Source organism: Leptonychotes weddellii, chromosome 2 (assembly GCF_054177405.1).
Source record: "Leptonychotes weddellii isolate Sample4059 chromosome 2, ASM5417740v2, whole genome shotgun sequence".
Classification (NCBI taxonomy): domain Eukaryota; kingdom Metazoa; phylum Chordata; class Mammalia; order Carnivora; family Phocidae; genus Leptonychotes; species Leptonychotes weddellii.
Window position 1 is genome coordinate 164,039,266 of NC_138370.1, and position 14,511 is coordinate 164,053,776.

At 38.0% G+C, this 14,511-nt stretch overlaps 1 protein-coding gene across 1 annotated transcript; it reads right to left on the bottom strand.

Moving 5' to 3' along the window:
- Nucleotides 1-282: 282 nt before the first annotated feature.
- PACRGL (parkin coregulated like) lies at nucleotides 283-13,724 on the bottom strand. Its single transcript, XM_081812555.1, has 7 exons — nucleotides 13,587-13,724; nucleotides 9,591-9,658; nucleotides 9,310-9,464; nucleotides 6,220-6,287; nucleotides 4,385-4,475; nucleotides 2,054-2,188; nucleotides 283-1,601 (listed from the first exon to the last, which is right to left on the bottom strand). The coding sequence occupies exons 2-7, from the start codon at nucleotides 9,640-9,642 to the stop codon at nucleotides 1,407-1,409; spliced, it is 696 nt and encodes a 231-aa protein (XP_081668681.1). The 5' UTR covers nucleotides 9,643-9,658; nucleotides 13,587-13,724; the 3' UTR covers nucleotides 283-1,406.
- Nucleotides 13,725-14,511: the final 787 nt, after the last annotated feature.

The following is a 14,511-nucleotide window of genomic DNA, read 5'->3' on the forward strand; positions in this document are numbered from 1 at the left end:
AAAAAAAAATTAAAATGAGTCATTTTATTTATTAGGGTGAAATTCCTGTGGTTAGTCAGGTACAACTTGCTGACCTAAACATTACAAGCAAAAACCTGCCAGGATTCTCTTCCTTCTCTCCAAAGGCTTCCCACATATTATTTGAGAGTCTATTTCCACTGTGTCTTTTCCCCACCAAACACCTGATGCTGGTGGGAATTCATCTCCCACCATTCCTAACCCCAGCATAGCAATCCTGATAGATTCACTACCATCCCTACTTTCTATAGGCTTGGCCACATGTTTCTGGGGTGTATTAGTCTCTCTGAAGAGTAAGAAGTTAACAATACAGTTCTAGGATCTCTCAGATGAATGTGTCTAGGAAAAAACAGTGGAACTATGATCAAAATACATGCCTCAGCTCTGAACTACAGAAGGATGCACATAGAGAAATGCTAGCTGTGGGTTATTCCGGCAAGGACTTTAATGGTTTATCAGTGTGCGCAGTAAAGGATTAACTTCGCCTAAAGAAAGGATTGGCCCTTGTCCCTGGCTCCTAGATGGACACTTCTAAGCCTTTGGTATGACCTGCCAGATAAGAGTATCTTTGTTTCCCCAGGGGGCCTTGGGCCACAGGATCTCAGCTCAACGTCTAGAGAGGCCAAAGACTAAGGTCAGCCATGCAAGCAGCCAGTCCTGCTGGCACGGCAGGCCCCTAACGTGAACCCTGGACACCACGCTAACGTGAGTTTCTCAGGATGGTAATACCCCACGTGTGTTCCCACATATCCCTGCTGGAAAAAGCCAGCACTGTCCACACAACTCCGCTGGGAAAAAGGACAACTGGAGGCTCCACACTTGGTCCCTCCCGGGCTCTGCTCTATGTACCTCCTTCCTTTGCTGATTTTACCTGGTATCCTTTCACTGTAATAAACTGAAACAGGAAATAACAGCTTTTCTGAGTTTCATGAGTCCTTCTAGCAACCTAAGGGTGGTCTTGGGAAACTCCTGAACTGTCCAATATCCCACTCTGTACTTGTTCTCAGGATTAAACTGCACACAACAGGAAAAAGTCTCATCCTGAATACTATTTATAGACTCACTAAAAAACTTACAAGAAAAACTGAAGAAAAAGATGAACACATGGCTGTGGCGATGCACAAGCACACAGGAGGGCGTATAAGCCGTCCTCATAATTCACGGCTAATCAACATAGGCATAATACCATTGTGCTGTCCATTAATTTTTGTCCATTCAACTTTTGCTTGGTTTTTCTTACCACCCTAAATTCTGCTCATGTAGGTGCTTTCCATTAAAAAAAAATTTAAAGAGAATACTGTACATTTGTAAAATATTTTATGAACTACTAGGTCTTATCTATATTTTTTTAAAGAACGATGAGATTTTTTTTAAGATTTCTGAATCAGTTAATGATTAATTTGAAACCACTGAATCATGACGAGATAGTGCATGATACACATACACAACCATTCTCTCATCTTTTCAGTACTTACACTTGTAAGCAGATGTTTAAGATGGTCATTTAGAGAAGGACCGACAACGACACTCAGCTGCACAAGAGCATTCAGTCCTCTTGCAAACACTTCATCATCCAGGTGGACCTGGGGGGTTAGTTGGGACAGGAAAGGAAAGAGGAGAAAAGGAAAGTTAAGTAAGAAGAAAGGTCAAACCAGAAAAAAGTAAGACTGAACATTCAAAATCAGAAGATAAGCAACTAAACCCAGAATCAACCTTTAATGCCAGACCATCTAGAAACAAAGAAAATAAATTTCCGGCTTGACTGAAACACTAGCTAAACCATATTGCAGCATGCAGCAAGCCTGATGTGAGGTTTATTACTTTCTCTAATTACTCAAAATGTCCCCTTTTATCTTTCGCATATCCTCTAAAGGCGTCTTCAAATAAGTAATCATCTGTCCCTGAATAATGGTGGCCTAATTTTGCACGCACATCAAAATCACAGGTAAAGGACCAATTTGCATATAATTTGGAAGAAAAAAGACATAAAATACTCTAAACGTACCACAGAAAGTCCAAAAGAATAGAAAATTACCAGAGCTGCCTTTAGCGCAGGAATCAGTCTTGGAAGCAAAGGTACAGCTTTCTCAGGAGCTCCTTGGACCAACAGTAATTCTCTAAAACCCTCCTTTGACACAAAGGTGTATGGATGTTTAGTCTCTCTCAAACCCTGCCAAAGACAAAACGAACAAACAAGACTTACTACGCACCTGGTTATGCTAACAACAAAATTAAATCCTCACTAGTCTAAATGAAAATCAAGCTTTATTATGGTTTTCCTAATCATGATTTATAATTTCAGTAATTACGATTTCAATTAAACCCAGAAATTGTGGAACAAAGGACATACATGAGACAGGAAGAATTTCTACCCACAGCAAGGAAGAAAAATGTTTTAAAAATGAAAGGAACAGGAAAAAGGAAAGGAAAAGCAAAGGAAAAATAAAGGAAATAAAGAAGAAAGAGAAAGGAAGGAGAGGAAAGGTAAATAAGTAAAAGAAAAAAGAAAAAGAAACCCTAAGATATTGAAAACATTTTGTATATACTCCCAAATACTGCCTGAAAGCACAGCAACTCAATCTCAAATGCTGGTTTATAACCACCACTTTATGGACATAATTATTGGATCTCCTACCTTTATGGTGACTTTGCAACTTGTTTAATGAGTTTCTAAAGTATTATATTTCCTTTATATTTAAATATTTTACATTAAGGTATTTTAAAACATCTTTTCCTATGTTCAAAAACGACTGTAAGATTTTAAATGTCATTTTTAACTTTGGGATGTGAAATAAAAATATGAAAAAAACCTGTATCATTTCTTTCACCCTAAATGCATCAGAAACTATTAGTACTCTTTTATGATTTAACCCATCACTTTGAGTCAAGACAGAAGGGCCATCTGGCTTTTTTTAAAAACATCAAACAAAAAAAGCAACAGCAATACTCCCTCAGTTGGACTTATTATTTTCTGTGAATAAGTATAACTGGCTACAAAGTCATGCCTAAAAATACTAATTTTCAACCAATTTGTCCTTTGGACCAAACTGTCTGCTTCCAAATAAGTGATTCAACACTTCCGTTCCTGGATGCTTTTGAAAACTGTGCTGCCAAGCACACCAGCACCACTTTGGACCACAGGTTCTAGCATCTTAAGAGTGCCCCTATCCCCCTATCCCCCTAATTTTAGAGATGAGGAATCAGGTCAAGAGGTGAAGTGGATTCCCATAGCGGTGGTCCTGTCAGTACTTCCCCATTATTAAATGAGTAGAGGGGAAGGCTAAGAATCTACCCAACACAGAAATAAAGGCATTGGGTGTTTGGAAAATAATTATTTAAAGGACTGACCTTTATGTGATCTTCACTAAACACAGACTCCCTATAGGGACTCCCCAAATTAAAGCACTCCCCTCCCCTTGTGGTTAGCTGGAGCGTGTTTTCAAAGGTGTCACTATGGTACTGATTCATCGAAAAAACGGTTTAAAATTCTTAAAAGAACAAATGAAATACTGATATATTTTAAGCTTTTAATACCAAGTTTAAAAGACTTTAATCAAAATTGAATTTCAAATAGGCTACCCATAAAAATACACTGCTATCATACCAAAATGATTTTGCAATAAATTAAAAATAAAAGACAACAAAAATGATCCTTAGCTCTTAAAAAAGACAAATATCTATAACTTAAATATAAGACAACAGGTTAATTCATTTCTCAACTTGTGACTCTAGCAAAAGGAATAAATTTCACAGAAGAGATCACTGATTCACCTCAAGCTAATACTCTGCCAACTTTTTCCTGATATAAATGTTAAATAATATAAAGGAATTTATCAGAAGTTTTCCTAAAATCCTCTATCAAAATGATGTCCATGATATTCTACTCAAAATGTAAAGGCAGGCAAAAGTCCAGAGAATTCTCCAAAAGGACGTTTAAGTAGTTAATATCAGTTCCCTAAGAAACATCACATTTACATTAAGCACGACTGGTTGTATAGAAATAGATCAAGCACTCATTGTTATCTGATGTAGTTTAAGTTAAACTGCTACTGTTCTCCTGATAGGACTAGTTCCATATGACTCTAAGTGCTTTTATTTTTGGAATTAAGTATGAATATTTCATCCACTTATCCACAAATCTCTGTGTAGACGAACTTGCTTATAAACCCGATTAATCAGTTCCTAATAAACATATACTGATGATAATTAATTCCTAAGGGAGTGCGGTATTTTAATGACTATTGCATGGCTCTTATTTCAAAAGTAAAGAATAAGATTCACTGATGCATTAAAAAATAATATCTAATACAATTTTTAAAGTTTTTTTTTTCCATAAACATTCAGGAAAAATGGAATATACATTTACCTCAGCTAAAGTAATAAGAAGAGGATCAAATGGAAGATTTTCAGGAGGACATTCCCACTGTAATCTGTGTTTCACTGAACCATGGACCAATCTAAAATAATAAACATCAGTGAACATAACATGGACAATGTAATTATATGCTAAGCAGTAATTATGAAAGGATATTACAAAGACATCTTATGCAGCCATGTCTATAATCCCACAAACTCCTACTCTTTCAGCAAATTGTTTGATGGCGAAACTAAACTTCATATTTGTTAAGCCTACAGTTTCAGAGTTCAAGCATGCTGCTGTCTGTGAGTCTTAATACAAATGCTACACTTGACATGTTTCAGTCATATTTATAACAAAATAGATAACCTACAGATGTGCAAAGAAATGTGATAATGAGAAATAGTGACTTGTTTTATATGGAACATTATTTTTCAGATATGGATCACTTAACCCTAATGATCTGAAGACAAGCCGGATTTTAACCCTGCTAAAACAGACGAAATATGAGGGCAGGAGGTTAAGTAGCCCACACAAGGTTACAAAGTGGTAGCCCTTTCAATTAGAGTCATTGCTGCTTTTTTTTTTTTTTTTTTACAGCCTTTACTGAGGCATAACCAACGTTCAATAGGGGCACCTAGGTGGCTCAGTCAGTTATGCGTCTGCCTTTGGCTCAGTCATGATCTTGAGGTCCTGGGATGGAGTCCCTTGTTGGGCTCCCTGCTTGCTTAGCGGGGAATCTGCTTCTCCCTCTCCCTCTGCCTCTGCTCCCTCCCCCCACTTGTGCTTTCTCTCTCTCTCTCAAATAAATAAAATCTTTAAAAAAAAAAATAACCAACATTCAAAAACCTGCACATGGTTATAAAGTGTAAAATTTAATATAAGTTTTGATGTGTGAATACATCAATGAGCCATCATCATAATTATGACAGTGAACTTATATATCACCCTCAAATGTTTCCTCACACTTCTGTAACATTCTCAACTTCTTGACACCTTCTTTAGCATCATTTTCTTCATAGCAAGAGGCCTTGGTAACATTTTTACTATTTTAGCAATCATAATTGCTTGGAGTGGGAAAGGGGGGGTATAAGAACCTTAAAATACAGTTTCAACTCAGAATGTAAATAAAAAAATACTAACAATAAAATGAAGAGTGCTTCTTGAGCTTATTCCTCCAAATCTGCAAATACCATTAAAAACTACATTTCTTGAATTTTAGAACAACAGAATGTTGTGATCACTCTTTTTACAATGAAAATGACACTTTCCATCATCTAGAACAGTCTAAAACTGGATATACCTAGAAGAAATAAATGTTTCTTGGTAGTGAAATCTTAAAATGGTATCACTCTATTAGTAACTATATTGTTTTCTTTAAAACAGTTCTGATGTGTATCCTGAAAGGTGGCAAGAACTGTATGAAAAGTGAGCAAAAACAGCTGTTATGTACTTATTTAGAAATATAATTTTTTGAAATTTTTGAAATACCATTTCAAAAAATAATGAACAGTTTCATTAAATTGTCAACTTTCAGTTTACAAACAAAATAGGACTATTTACTTGCAACTTGCCCAAGCATGTGAAGGCTTATATTGTTTCAGAAACTGGTTCATTCAATTTCTTAAATTATAGATCTATTGGTAATTCTATTTTGGAATTAAAATGATCTTCAACAATGTCCCACGATCTATACCAGTCCAACAGCCAAAGCATGAATAAGTCACCTTTATTTCAACCTCCTTAGTAAATAAAATTTTCAATACATTTAAACTAACTACTGTTATTGGTTTTACTCAATTATTTTGAATAATATGGTCAGTTATAACCTGTATTGATTTTACCTGCAAGGAATACCTCCTTTAGAGTAAATGGCTGCAAATGCAGAAGGAGCTCGTGACTGTTCCCCAAACTGAAATAAAAAATGACAAGAATACGATAAATATACTATCACCTCCACTTTGTGATGATACCTAATCAATTTTAATCCTGCTGAGGTCAGAGGCGAATGGACATCCTGACTTTCAGCCCATGACACTGGTATCAGGTGCATCACTCTACTCAGCAACACAACTGAGGAAAATTACCAATCCTCTCAGTACTAGAACCACAACCACACATTCTATATTTCGTTTATACCCCTAACTTGTTTTGGGAGGCTTGAAGGCAGCTGGAATCACATGTATAGTAAATATAATACAGATAAATACTATTAAGAATGAACATCACAAATAAATATAATAAAGGCAATACATCATTCTACTCTCCACCACTATGACCTTTCAAGGTGAGGGGTCCGTGGAGAAGAAGAGGTAAGTATAGGGAAAGCAGATTTGTTTTCAACCTCCAGCACATCTCCTACTTGTCCTCCAGGCAAATATAGATGTCTGGATGGCCAGAGAACCTGTAATTTCCCCAAACTTGTTTTATGCTTCTCTAAAAAAGAAAGGCTTAGAATGGGCAGGGGTGATAGAACTGAAGACAGAGCAAGGCTCTCACAAACATATGCCTGGATGTATCTGCTCAGATACAGAACTTCACAACTTTCAGTTTGTCTATGTATTCTCTTAAGAATAAATTAACTCTATTCCCAAAGACCATGTAAGAGGTGATCAAGCACAACAGCTCAACAATCACAGCATACATAATTTCAATACAGTTGATCAGAGACACAGATAATTTAGGCACAAAAAGTAAATATTTTATCACATGGTACTTTGAACATAATCAAATGAAATATAGTTGTCTAAATTACAAAACACAAACTTATTAACCTATTTTAAAGATAAAACTAGCTACAAAATATTTTAAAATCACATGCAGTAATTAAAAAATATATTTAAGGGTATAAGTTTAGAATTAGCTCTTTTTCCTCCAGAAAAACACGTTTGAAGTTAAAACACATAGATGAAATTTCAGTATCATACAGTATTATAGTAAGATTCATTTACAAACTTTAATCCACATTCTGCATAATAATTCACAGAAATAGTAATGTTTCATTCATCTAATTATAATTCCTACTAAGAAAAGTATGTTTTAAAAACTGTTTTCATGTAATCTTATTAAATAAGGGGACTTGAAAACATGTTCTTATAATGGGGGAAAAATTAAGACAACTTAGGGCCACAGACACTTTTTTTAGTTCTAGCACCTATTAGCAAATGATCTTACTTTTTGGACCTACAGGTAATGTAAATAATCCCTAAATTTCCAAAACACCCACCAAGACAAAATTTCTGATTGAAATTCTAAGCAATTCCTTTCCTTTCTTTTTCAACTCGTTTTAGAGATAATCATAGTTTCATCTTCTAGGTTGCACATTATCAAAAATGCTTTTTCTACCAATGGGTTCTTTTTATAAATTTTTACCAAATTTTACCAAAATTCTAATACCATGAAAAAAACTTTATCCTTTCAATTTTTAACAATTATCACGGACCATATTTCAACTCTAAAATACTCAACATTATTAAATATACCCCACTATACTGAGTTAATTTTTTTTTTTTTTTTTTTACATTCAAAACCAATGAATTCTCCAAAACAAACAGTGGTATAACAACACTCAGGTGTGGAAAACCTGAATGTTACCAGCACCCTAGAAACCTCCTCAGTGCCTCATCCCAATCCCTAACTACCTCTTCCCCCAGTGGTGAACTCTGACTTACTTTGGATTGGTAGCTTTTACAGATCTTAAACATGGTCTTGTATAATATACTGTATTCTCAGGTCAAATCATTATTTCTCAAAATTTTCCTTCAATTTTTTTTTTAAAGATTTTTATTTATTTATTTATTTGACAGAGAGAGAGAGCGAGAGAGGGAACACAAACAGGGGGAATGGGAGAGGGAGAAGCAGGCTTCCCGCGGAGCAGGGAGCCCGATGTGGGGCTCGATCCCAGGACCCTGGGATCATGACCTGAGCCGAAGGCAGACGCTTAACGACTGAGCCACCCAGGCGCCCCAAAACTTTCCTTCATTTTTAATAAAATTTAAAATTAGGGCTATTACTACTTAAAAATGTTCTTCAAAGAGAGGAAGAAGACTCAAGTGTCACCATGAATTCTCTCAACTGGGGGGGGGAAAGAAGCAAGAACAAGGAGATAGCACGGCATTCTTCAGGAATTCAACTTGACACTGCAGATTAAAGAAAGAAGCAAGGCAACACATATGCTTACACTATTTTTCATTTGTAAAGTCAGACAACCTCCTTCTGCCCTCGGCCAGTTCATTGTATCCTTGCTGTACTTTACCTGCCATCAAAGTCAGCGTCTCAGCCACTCTCCTAATTCCCTTAAAGGCTGAAACCGTGATCATCTGAACCTATGCAAGGCTGGGCAGACACCACCTGGTGTTGCAGCACAGATCTGCTCACTTTTTGGATAATTCACTGATCCACACACTTATAACTATTCACTTTCATGTGCATAAATCTCATGTTTGTTAAACATGATTAAATTGCTGTCAGAAGGCAAAAGAAGGCTAGTACTGTAGTTGGGATTTCTGGGGGAGCTAATTTATAGATCAGAGCAGCATCGTCAGAGATGTTTATGCAACTATGGAAGCACGTAATTCATCCTATGTCAATTGAATACAAGTTTATTCATTGATATTAGGAAGTAACAGAACTATAGTAAATAAAAAATAAAGCTGATGTGCAATTCATTTTATACTCTAGTACACTCATCCATGAATGTGATAGGATATACTTCAACTGGTTATTCTCTATACCTTCTCACTTCCACACTCACATCATTATTTCCATTCTTCATCATGATTACCATATGCTCTTTGTCACTAGCTTAAATGTAAGCAAAAAAAAAAAATTACAAACAAAAGGAACTTGGGACAGTATTCAGAACGATTCAACAGTGCACTAAATGTCTATTACTTTGAAAAATCTACTGAGTCAGGAATGTCTTTTGTACCTACCGGGTTAATGGTCTTAGGGTTAAGTTTATCACTTGGTCGAGGATGAAGTTTTCTTGCAGTCTCTGGAGAACTGGTTGACGATGAGGAGTTGCTTTTTTGAACTGTAGTCCTATGTTTTATTTGTATGCTTGATGATGTCCTTTGATCACAGCTACCTGGAAAAAAACAGAAGCTCAACCAAAAAAAAGAGGTGAAAGAGATAAAGCTCTCTCTTATCCATCTGCATAACAATGTGTCATTAACAAACTTCACCTCTTCATTTAAAAAACAATGTTCTGTACCTGCCTTTCTGTTTCTCAAATGTACTCCTCCATGGCACTCTGATTTCTGCATTGCTTCCCTTTTACTCCTGCAGTCAAATGAAACTTGATTTCAGAATTTGGGGAATGAGGGATTCATTAACAACGTAAGATCAAAACAGAACAGAGTAGAAAATATAAAAAAAATACACAAAAAAGGTATGGCATGGAACCAAATACCAGAAAGACCAATGAGAAAATTTGAAATTATATCAACTTCAATAATATCAATAACAGCAAATGGAAAACAATCTGTAAGAAAGTAAGATGTGTAAGAATAAACTTTCTTTTCCATTCATACTGTCAAAATATGCTTTTAGAAACTCAATTGCAAACCTCTGGCTATATTCAGAAAATATGGACTAGATGAGAGACTATGGACTCTGAGAAACAAACTGAGGGTTTTAGAGGGGAGGTGATGGGTATTAAGGAGGGCACATACTGCATGGAGCACTGGATGTTATATGAAAACAATGAATCGTGGATCACTACATCAAAAACTAATGATGTATTGTATGGTGACTAACATAACATAATAAAATTAAAAAAAAAAAAAAAGATTTCTGAAAGGAGAAAGTGGTTGGCACATCCCCTAGCATCTCTATCTTCTCTGGCCTCGTATTCCCAAAGTTCCAAACACTAATATTGGCATATCAAGTCCTATTTTTCAAGTGACATAATGAACTCTCCTACTCAATGTACTACAAGCTCCTTAAACTGAACATAACCAAAACTACGGTTATCACACTGAAGTTATGGACCCCTTGTTAATTCAAGGTACCACCAATTTTCTGGTCCCTCATGCTGAAAAATTTAAGATCCTCTTTCCCTTCATTTCCTGCACTCAACCCTACAGATGTGATCAATGTGGTGTGATAAGGTAGAAGGAGCTGTTGGCTCAGACCAGGGCCTGTATCCTCATCTCTATTATGAATTTAGGCAGATTATTTAATCTCCCTAAGTCTCAAGATTTCCAGACCTATTAAAAGGGGAGAATAATACAAGTCTATGAAGACTGTTCCTGAGGAGTAAATAAGTTGCTCATCCATCCAGTGCTCAACCAGCCACCGATGGTTCACTTCTCCCTCTTCCACAAGTCCCTCTTTTCTGCTAATGGGAGGACTCTAGTTTGCAGTGATGATTTTCTGCCTAATTAAACAAATTACTTCTCAACTTTCATCTCTACCAAAGAACCCTCCATCACACGCACCCAGATTCATATACCCAACTGCCTGCTGGTATTTCTAGGTCTAGCTCCAATCCCAAGTAGCATGCAGCCTTTCCTGATCTTCTTTCTCTGTTTCTCAAATGTACACTTCCATGGCACTCTGATTCCTGCACTCTTTCCTTCTTATTTCTACTAGATCACTCCATTCCCTCACTTGCACAGCGCTCCAGTCATTCTTCCACTAGAGCATTTCCCACTTTAAGCCTTTAATATTGTTTTTAAATATATAAACTACCCCTCAACTACACTGTAGGATCTTCCTTTAAGGCAACACAGGTGAAGTCTTCTTCCACTTCCAAATGACAGTTTTTCAAATAGTTGAAGACAGACTCTCAACTCCTTAGTTTTCTCTTCTTCAGGATAAACACTGATGCTTTTTCAAGTGATTCCTCATGAGATTATTTTAATCTACTTGACAAATTAGAAATCTTCAAAAGGACGAAACTCCACTTAATTCAGACCCAAAATATTTCAAACATGATGTGACCATTTCAAAGTGCCTTGTAAGGATAAATTAAATGTAAGATTGTTTCATACACAGAACAATTTTAAATTTCAATTTTCTTGATTTAATATATTCACCTAATTTTTCTCATCCTACTACCAGCAGATGACTTACCTCCCAATATCACACTTCACACTCATTCCCAAGGAATTTTTCACAATTATGGTAATTAATGCCTCATTGAATTTGTCAGATAATATTCTAAGATAAGGTAAGGCAGGCTTTAAATATGTCGACCTACACTGCACTTCAGTGAATGTTCAGTAAGTATTTACTATCGCACCAGGTTTCTGCTTTGAGACGGTCCTGATGGGAATAATATGATCTAAGTTTCTGTTTAAATAAATAAATGTGTCTCTGCTTCTTCGGCTGTAATTGGGGGTAATTACAGTAACTACTTTTAATGTTGATTAAGACTAATAAATTAATATTTATTTTGATCGTAAACTTTAATAACTGTTATAGCTGAAAAGAAGCACAAAGATCCTACCCACAAACATAAGAAAAGCAGAGTTGGCCACATCAAATCATGATGCACATATTTCAACACCACCTACCAAATCTACAAAAGTTTTTGTTGGAACAACAAATTTCTATCTTCCTTTATGTGAAAAAGTTGTTCCTGAGAGGTACTAGTAGGAAGGTGCTGCATTATTTTTTGAATGAGCTCCAAAAGCCATGGAAACTCTTCATTTGAAAAATTTTTATAAAACATGCCAGAAAATTGAGCTTCCAAAGGTTTTATGCATACAGGCAGTTTTACATGTAATATACTTATGTAACTTCCAGCAGTAACATCAAAACACACATACACTCTATATCAGAGAGCTTCTTTCCAAAAAACAAGTATTTTTCACTTGTTGTTAAAAGTATCACCCTTTACCTTACAAATTAAGTATTCTCAATTTTTAAAAATAATATCCATCTGGCAGGAGTGCCTGGGTCGCTCAGTTAAGCGTCCAACTCTTGATTTCTGCTCCGGGTCCTGAGATCGAGCCCCCAAGACTGGCTCTGTGCTCAGCAGAGTCTGCTTGAGATTCTCCACCACCACCCCCCCCACCCCCGCGCACTCTCACTCTAAATAAATAAATAAAATCTTTAAAAAAATATATCCATCTGGGAGCATACCACTGACAAGACTAGTACATAAGTTGTCTGTAGAAGATAACTGCTTTATTCATCTTACACTTAACTCTCTTGAGTGCTTTTCCATTAACACATGGAGGGTGGTGTAAAGAGATAATAATGGTGAGAGGAAGTGAAAAGCCAAGAACTATTTTGTGCTACAAATATTATCAGTCACCTCTCATTCTTTTACAAAACAATACAAAGATTCTAAACAGGCACGACAGTCCACTTGACCCAAACATCGAAACTATGTCATAATATCAGAGAGCAAGCAGCCCAAGCAGGGTCCACAGTGGAACCCTCACTCTCCCTTAAGTTTCCTTAGGTGCTGTGGCCCATCTGCTCATCTGAAAGGGACTGTGGAGATCTGTGTCAATGATAGGAAAGCATACTTTTGTTTCATTATTTTGGATAGGTCACATATCCTATTTCTTTCCCCATACGCATTTTCTTCCCGCACCACGCTCTGAGACCACTGCCCTCACTACAGGGCTTGCTAAATTATCAGGGGGCAGGGCCACGTTTCTTCCTACTCTCTCATCCATTGTTTAGAAAGTTCCAAAAGTGTGATAGACACCCCACTAAAGAAGCCATGATCTATCCCTAGGGCTCCTTCAAATTCTAAAGTGCAGCGACAGAACCCAATATCCACCTATCTCAATTCCTTAGTTCGTAAAGTAAATCCAAAGGGCCAGCATTAAGAGTCTTAAAATCTGCTTTCCATTTTCCTACCCTCTTACCCTCCAACACCATACATTTCCAAATACTTAAGAACAGTTCAAAGCCAGGGTGCTGTCAAAGTTAGAAAATAAGGACGACGTGGGGGGGGGGGGGGAAGGAGAGGTTTTTTTTGTTTTGTTTTTAGCGGGGGGGGGGGGGCGTTGACGGGTAGACGGCCAGTTTTCCATTAAGGCCAACGAGGGCTACTCTCCGCCAAAGCCGGAACCCTAGAAAGGAAGGGTGCGCTCTCGGCGCTCTGCAGCTCCAAGGTCCTTGGCAACGGAGTCCGGCGGCCTTAGCAACAAGCCAGCGAGGAAGCCAGCAGCGCCATGACAGCGCGGGCGGCACCGCGGAATCCCCGCACCCCTGGCCCAGGGCACCCACAACCCGTTCCTACCGCTTTTCTCTCCCGCGGCGATCCGCACACCAGCCGCCACGCCGGGTGGGAGTTTTGCCCGGCGCCCTCTCCCAACTACCCCACTACCGTCACCCGCCTCCGGGATTCGGGGAAAATGAGGCTTCGCGCGGTGCCCGGATCTGGCGGCGCCGCGCAGTGACGTCAGACGCATGCTGCGTCCTCTAAGCCTCTAGCAGGGAGGATGCAAAGACGCAGAGCCGAAGAGGGTTGCCCTGGCAACGAGGCGCTCGGAGTTGAAAAGGGCAGCTTCCAGCTAGTCAGGCGTTGTGTGGTGACAAAGGGGCACCTGGTGGAGGGTCTTTAAGAACTGCTGAGAAGTCCAGGGAGCAGAGGAGAGCACAAACTCCGAATTCCCTGCACCACAATCTTTCCCCAGTCCGTGTACCTAACTCTTTAACACTTCTCTCGCACACTTAAAATCCTGTTTTCTCCACGTGCTCGGGACCATGAACTCCAGCCCCAGGATGTTCAGGGGAGGACCAAAGGCCAAAGCCTTCTGCCTGCCCAGCTGTAGAATTTCGTTTCCTGTCTTAACTTTCTAATTCACATGCCGTCGTGTTCAACTACACAATACATCCATATTTCAATAAAGTGCGTGTGCTTTTTAACTAAAGATCATTTTAATAAAACTGATGCTGCAAAAAATGCACGTCCCCTTGTGATTCCACCAAAAGCAATTTGGGTTGTCGTAGTAAAAAGCCCAAGCCCTTCAGATCTGTGCACTGCATTCCTTCTGTTGTCATCCCATAGCCTTCACTTTTTGTTCAGGTAACAACTAACTATACAATTGTCACTGTCCGAGCAGTCCAGGCAGTGTAATCCCTCCCTGTCCTTGTAGCTCCGTTCTTGCTTCCTGAATTACTGCGGTGGAAGCTTCTTTGACAGGCTGTGGGTTTCTTCATGA

Coding starts and splice junctions, on each gene's coding strand:
- PACRGL (XM_081812555.1), bottom strand. CDS start 9,642: ATGCAGAAATCAGAGTGCCATGGAGGAGTACATTTGAGAAACAGAAAG. Junction 9,465..9,590: donor TTTGAGAAACAGAAAGGCAG/GTACAGAACATT, acceptor GTTTTTTTCCAG/GTAGCTGTGATCAAAGGACA. Junction 4,476..6,219: donor AAAGGAGGTATTCCTTGCAG/GTAAAATCAATA, acceptor TTATTATTTTAG/ATTGGTCCATGGTTCAGTGA.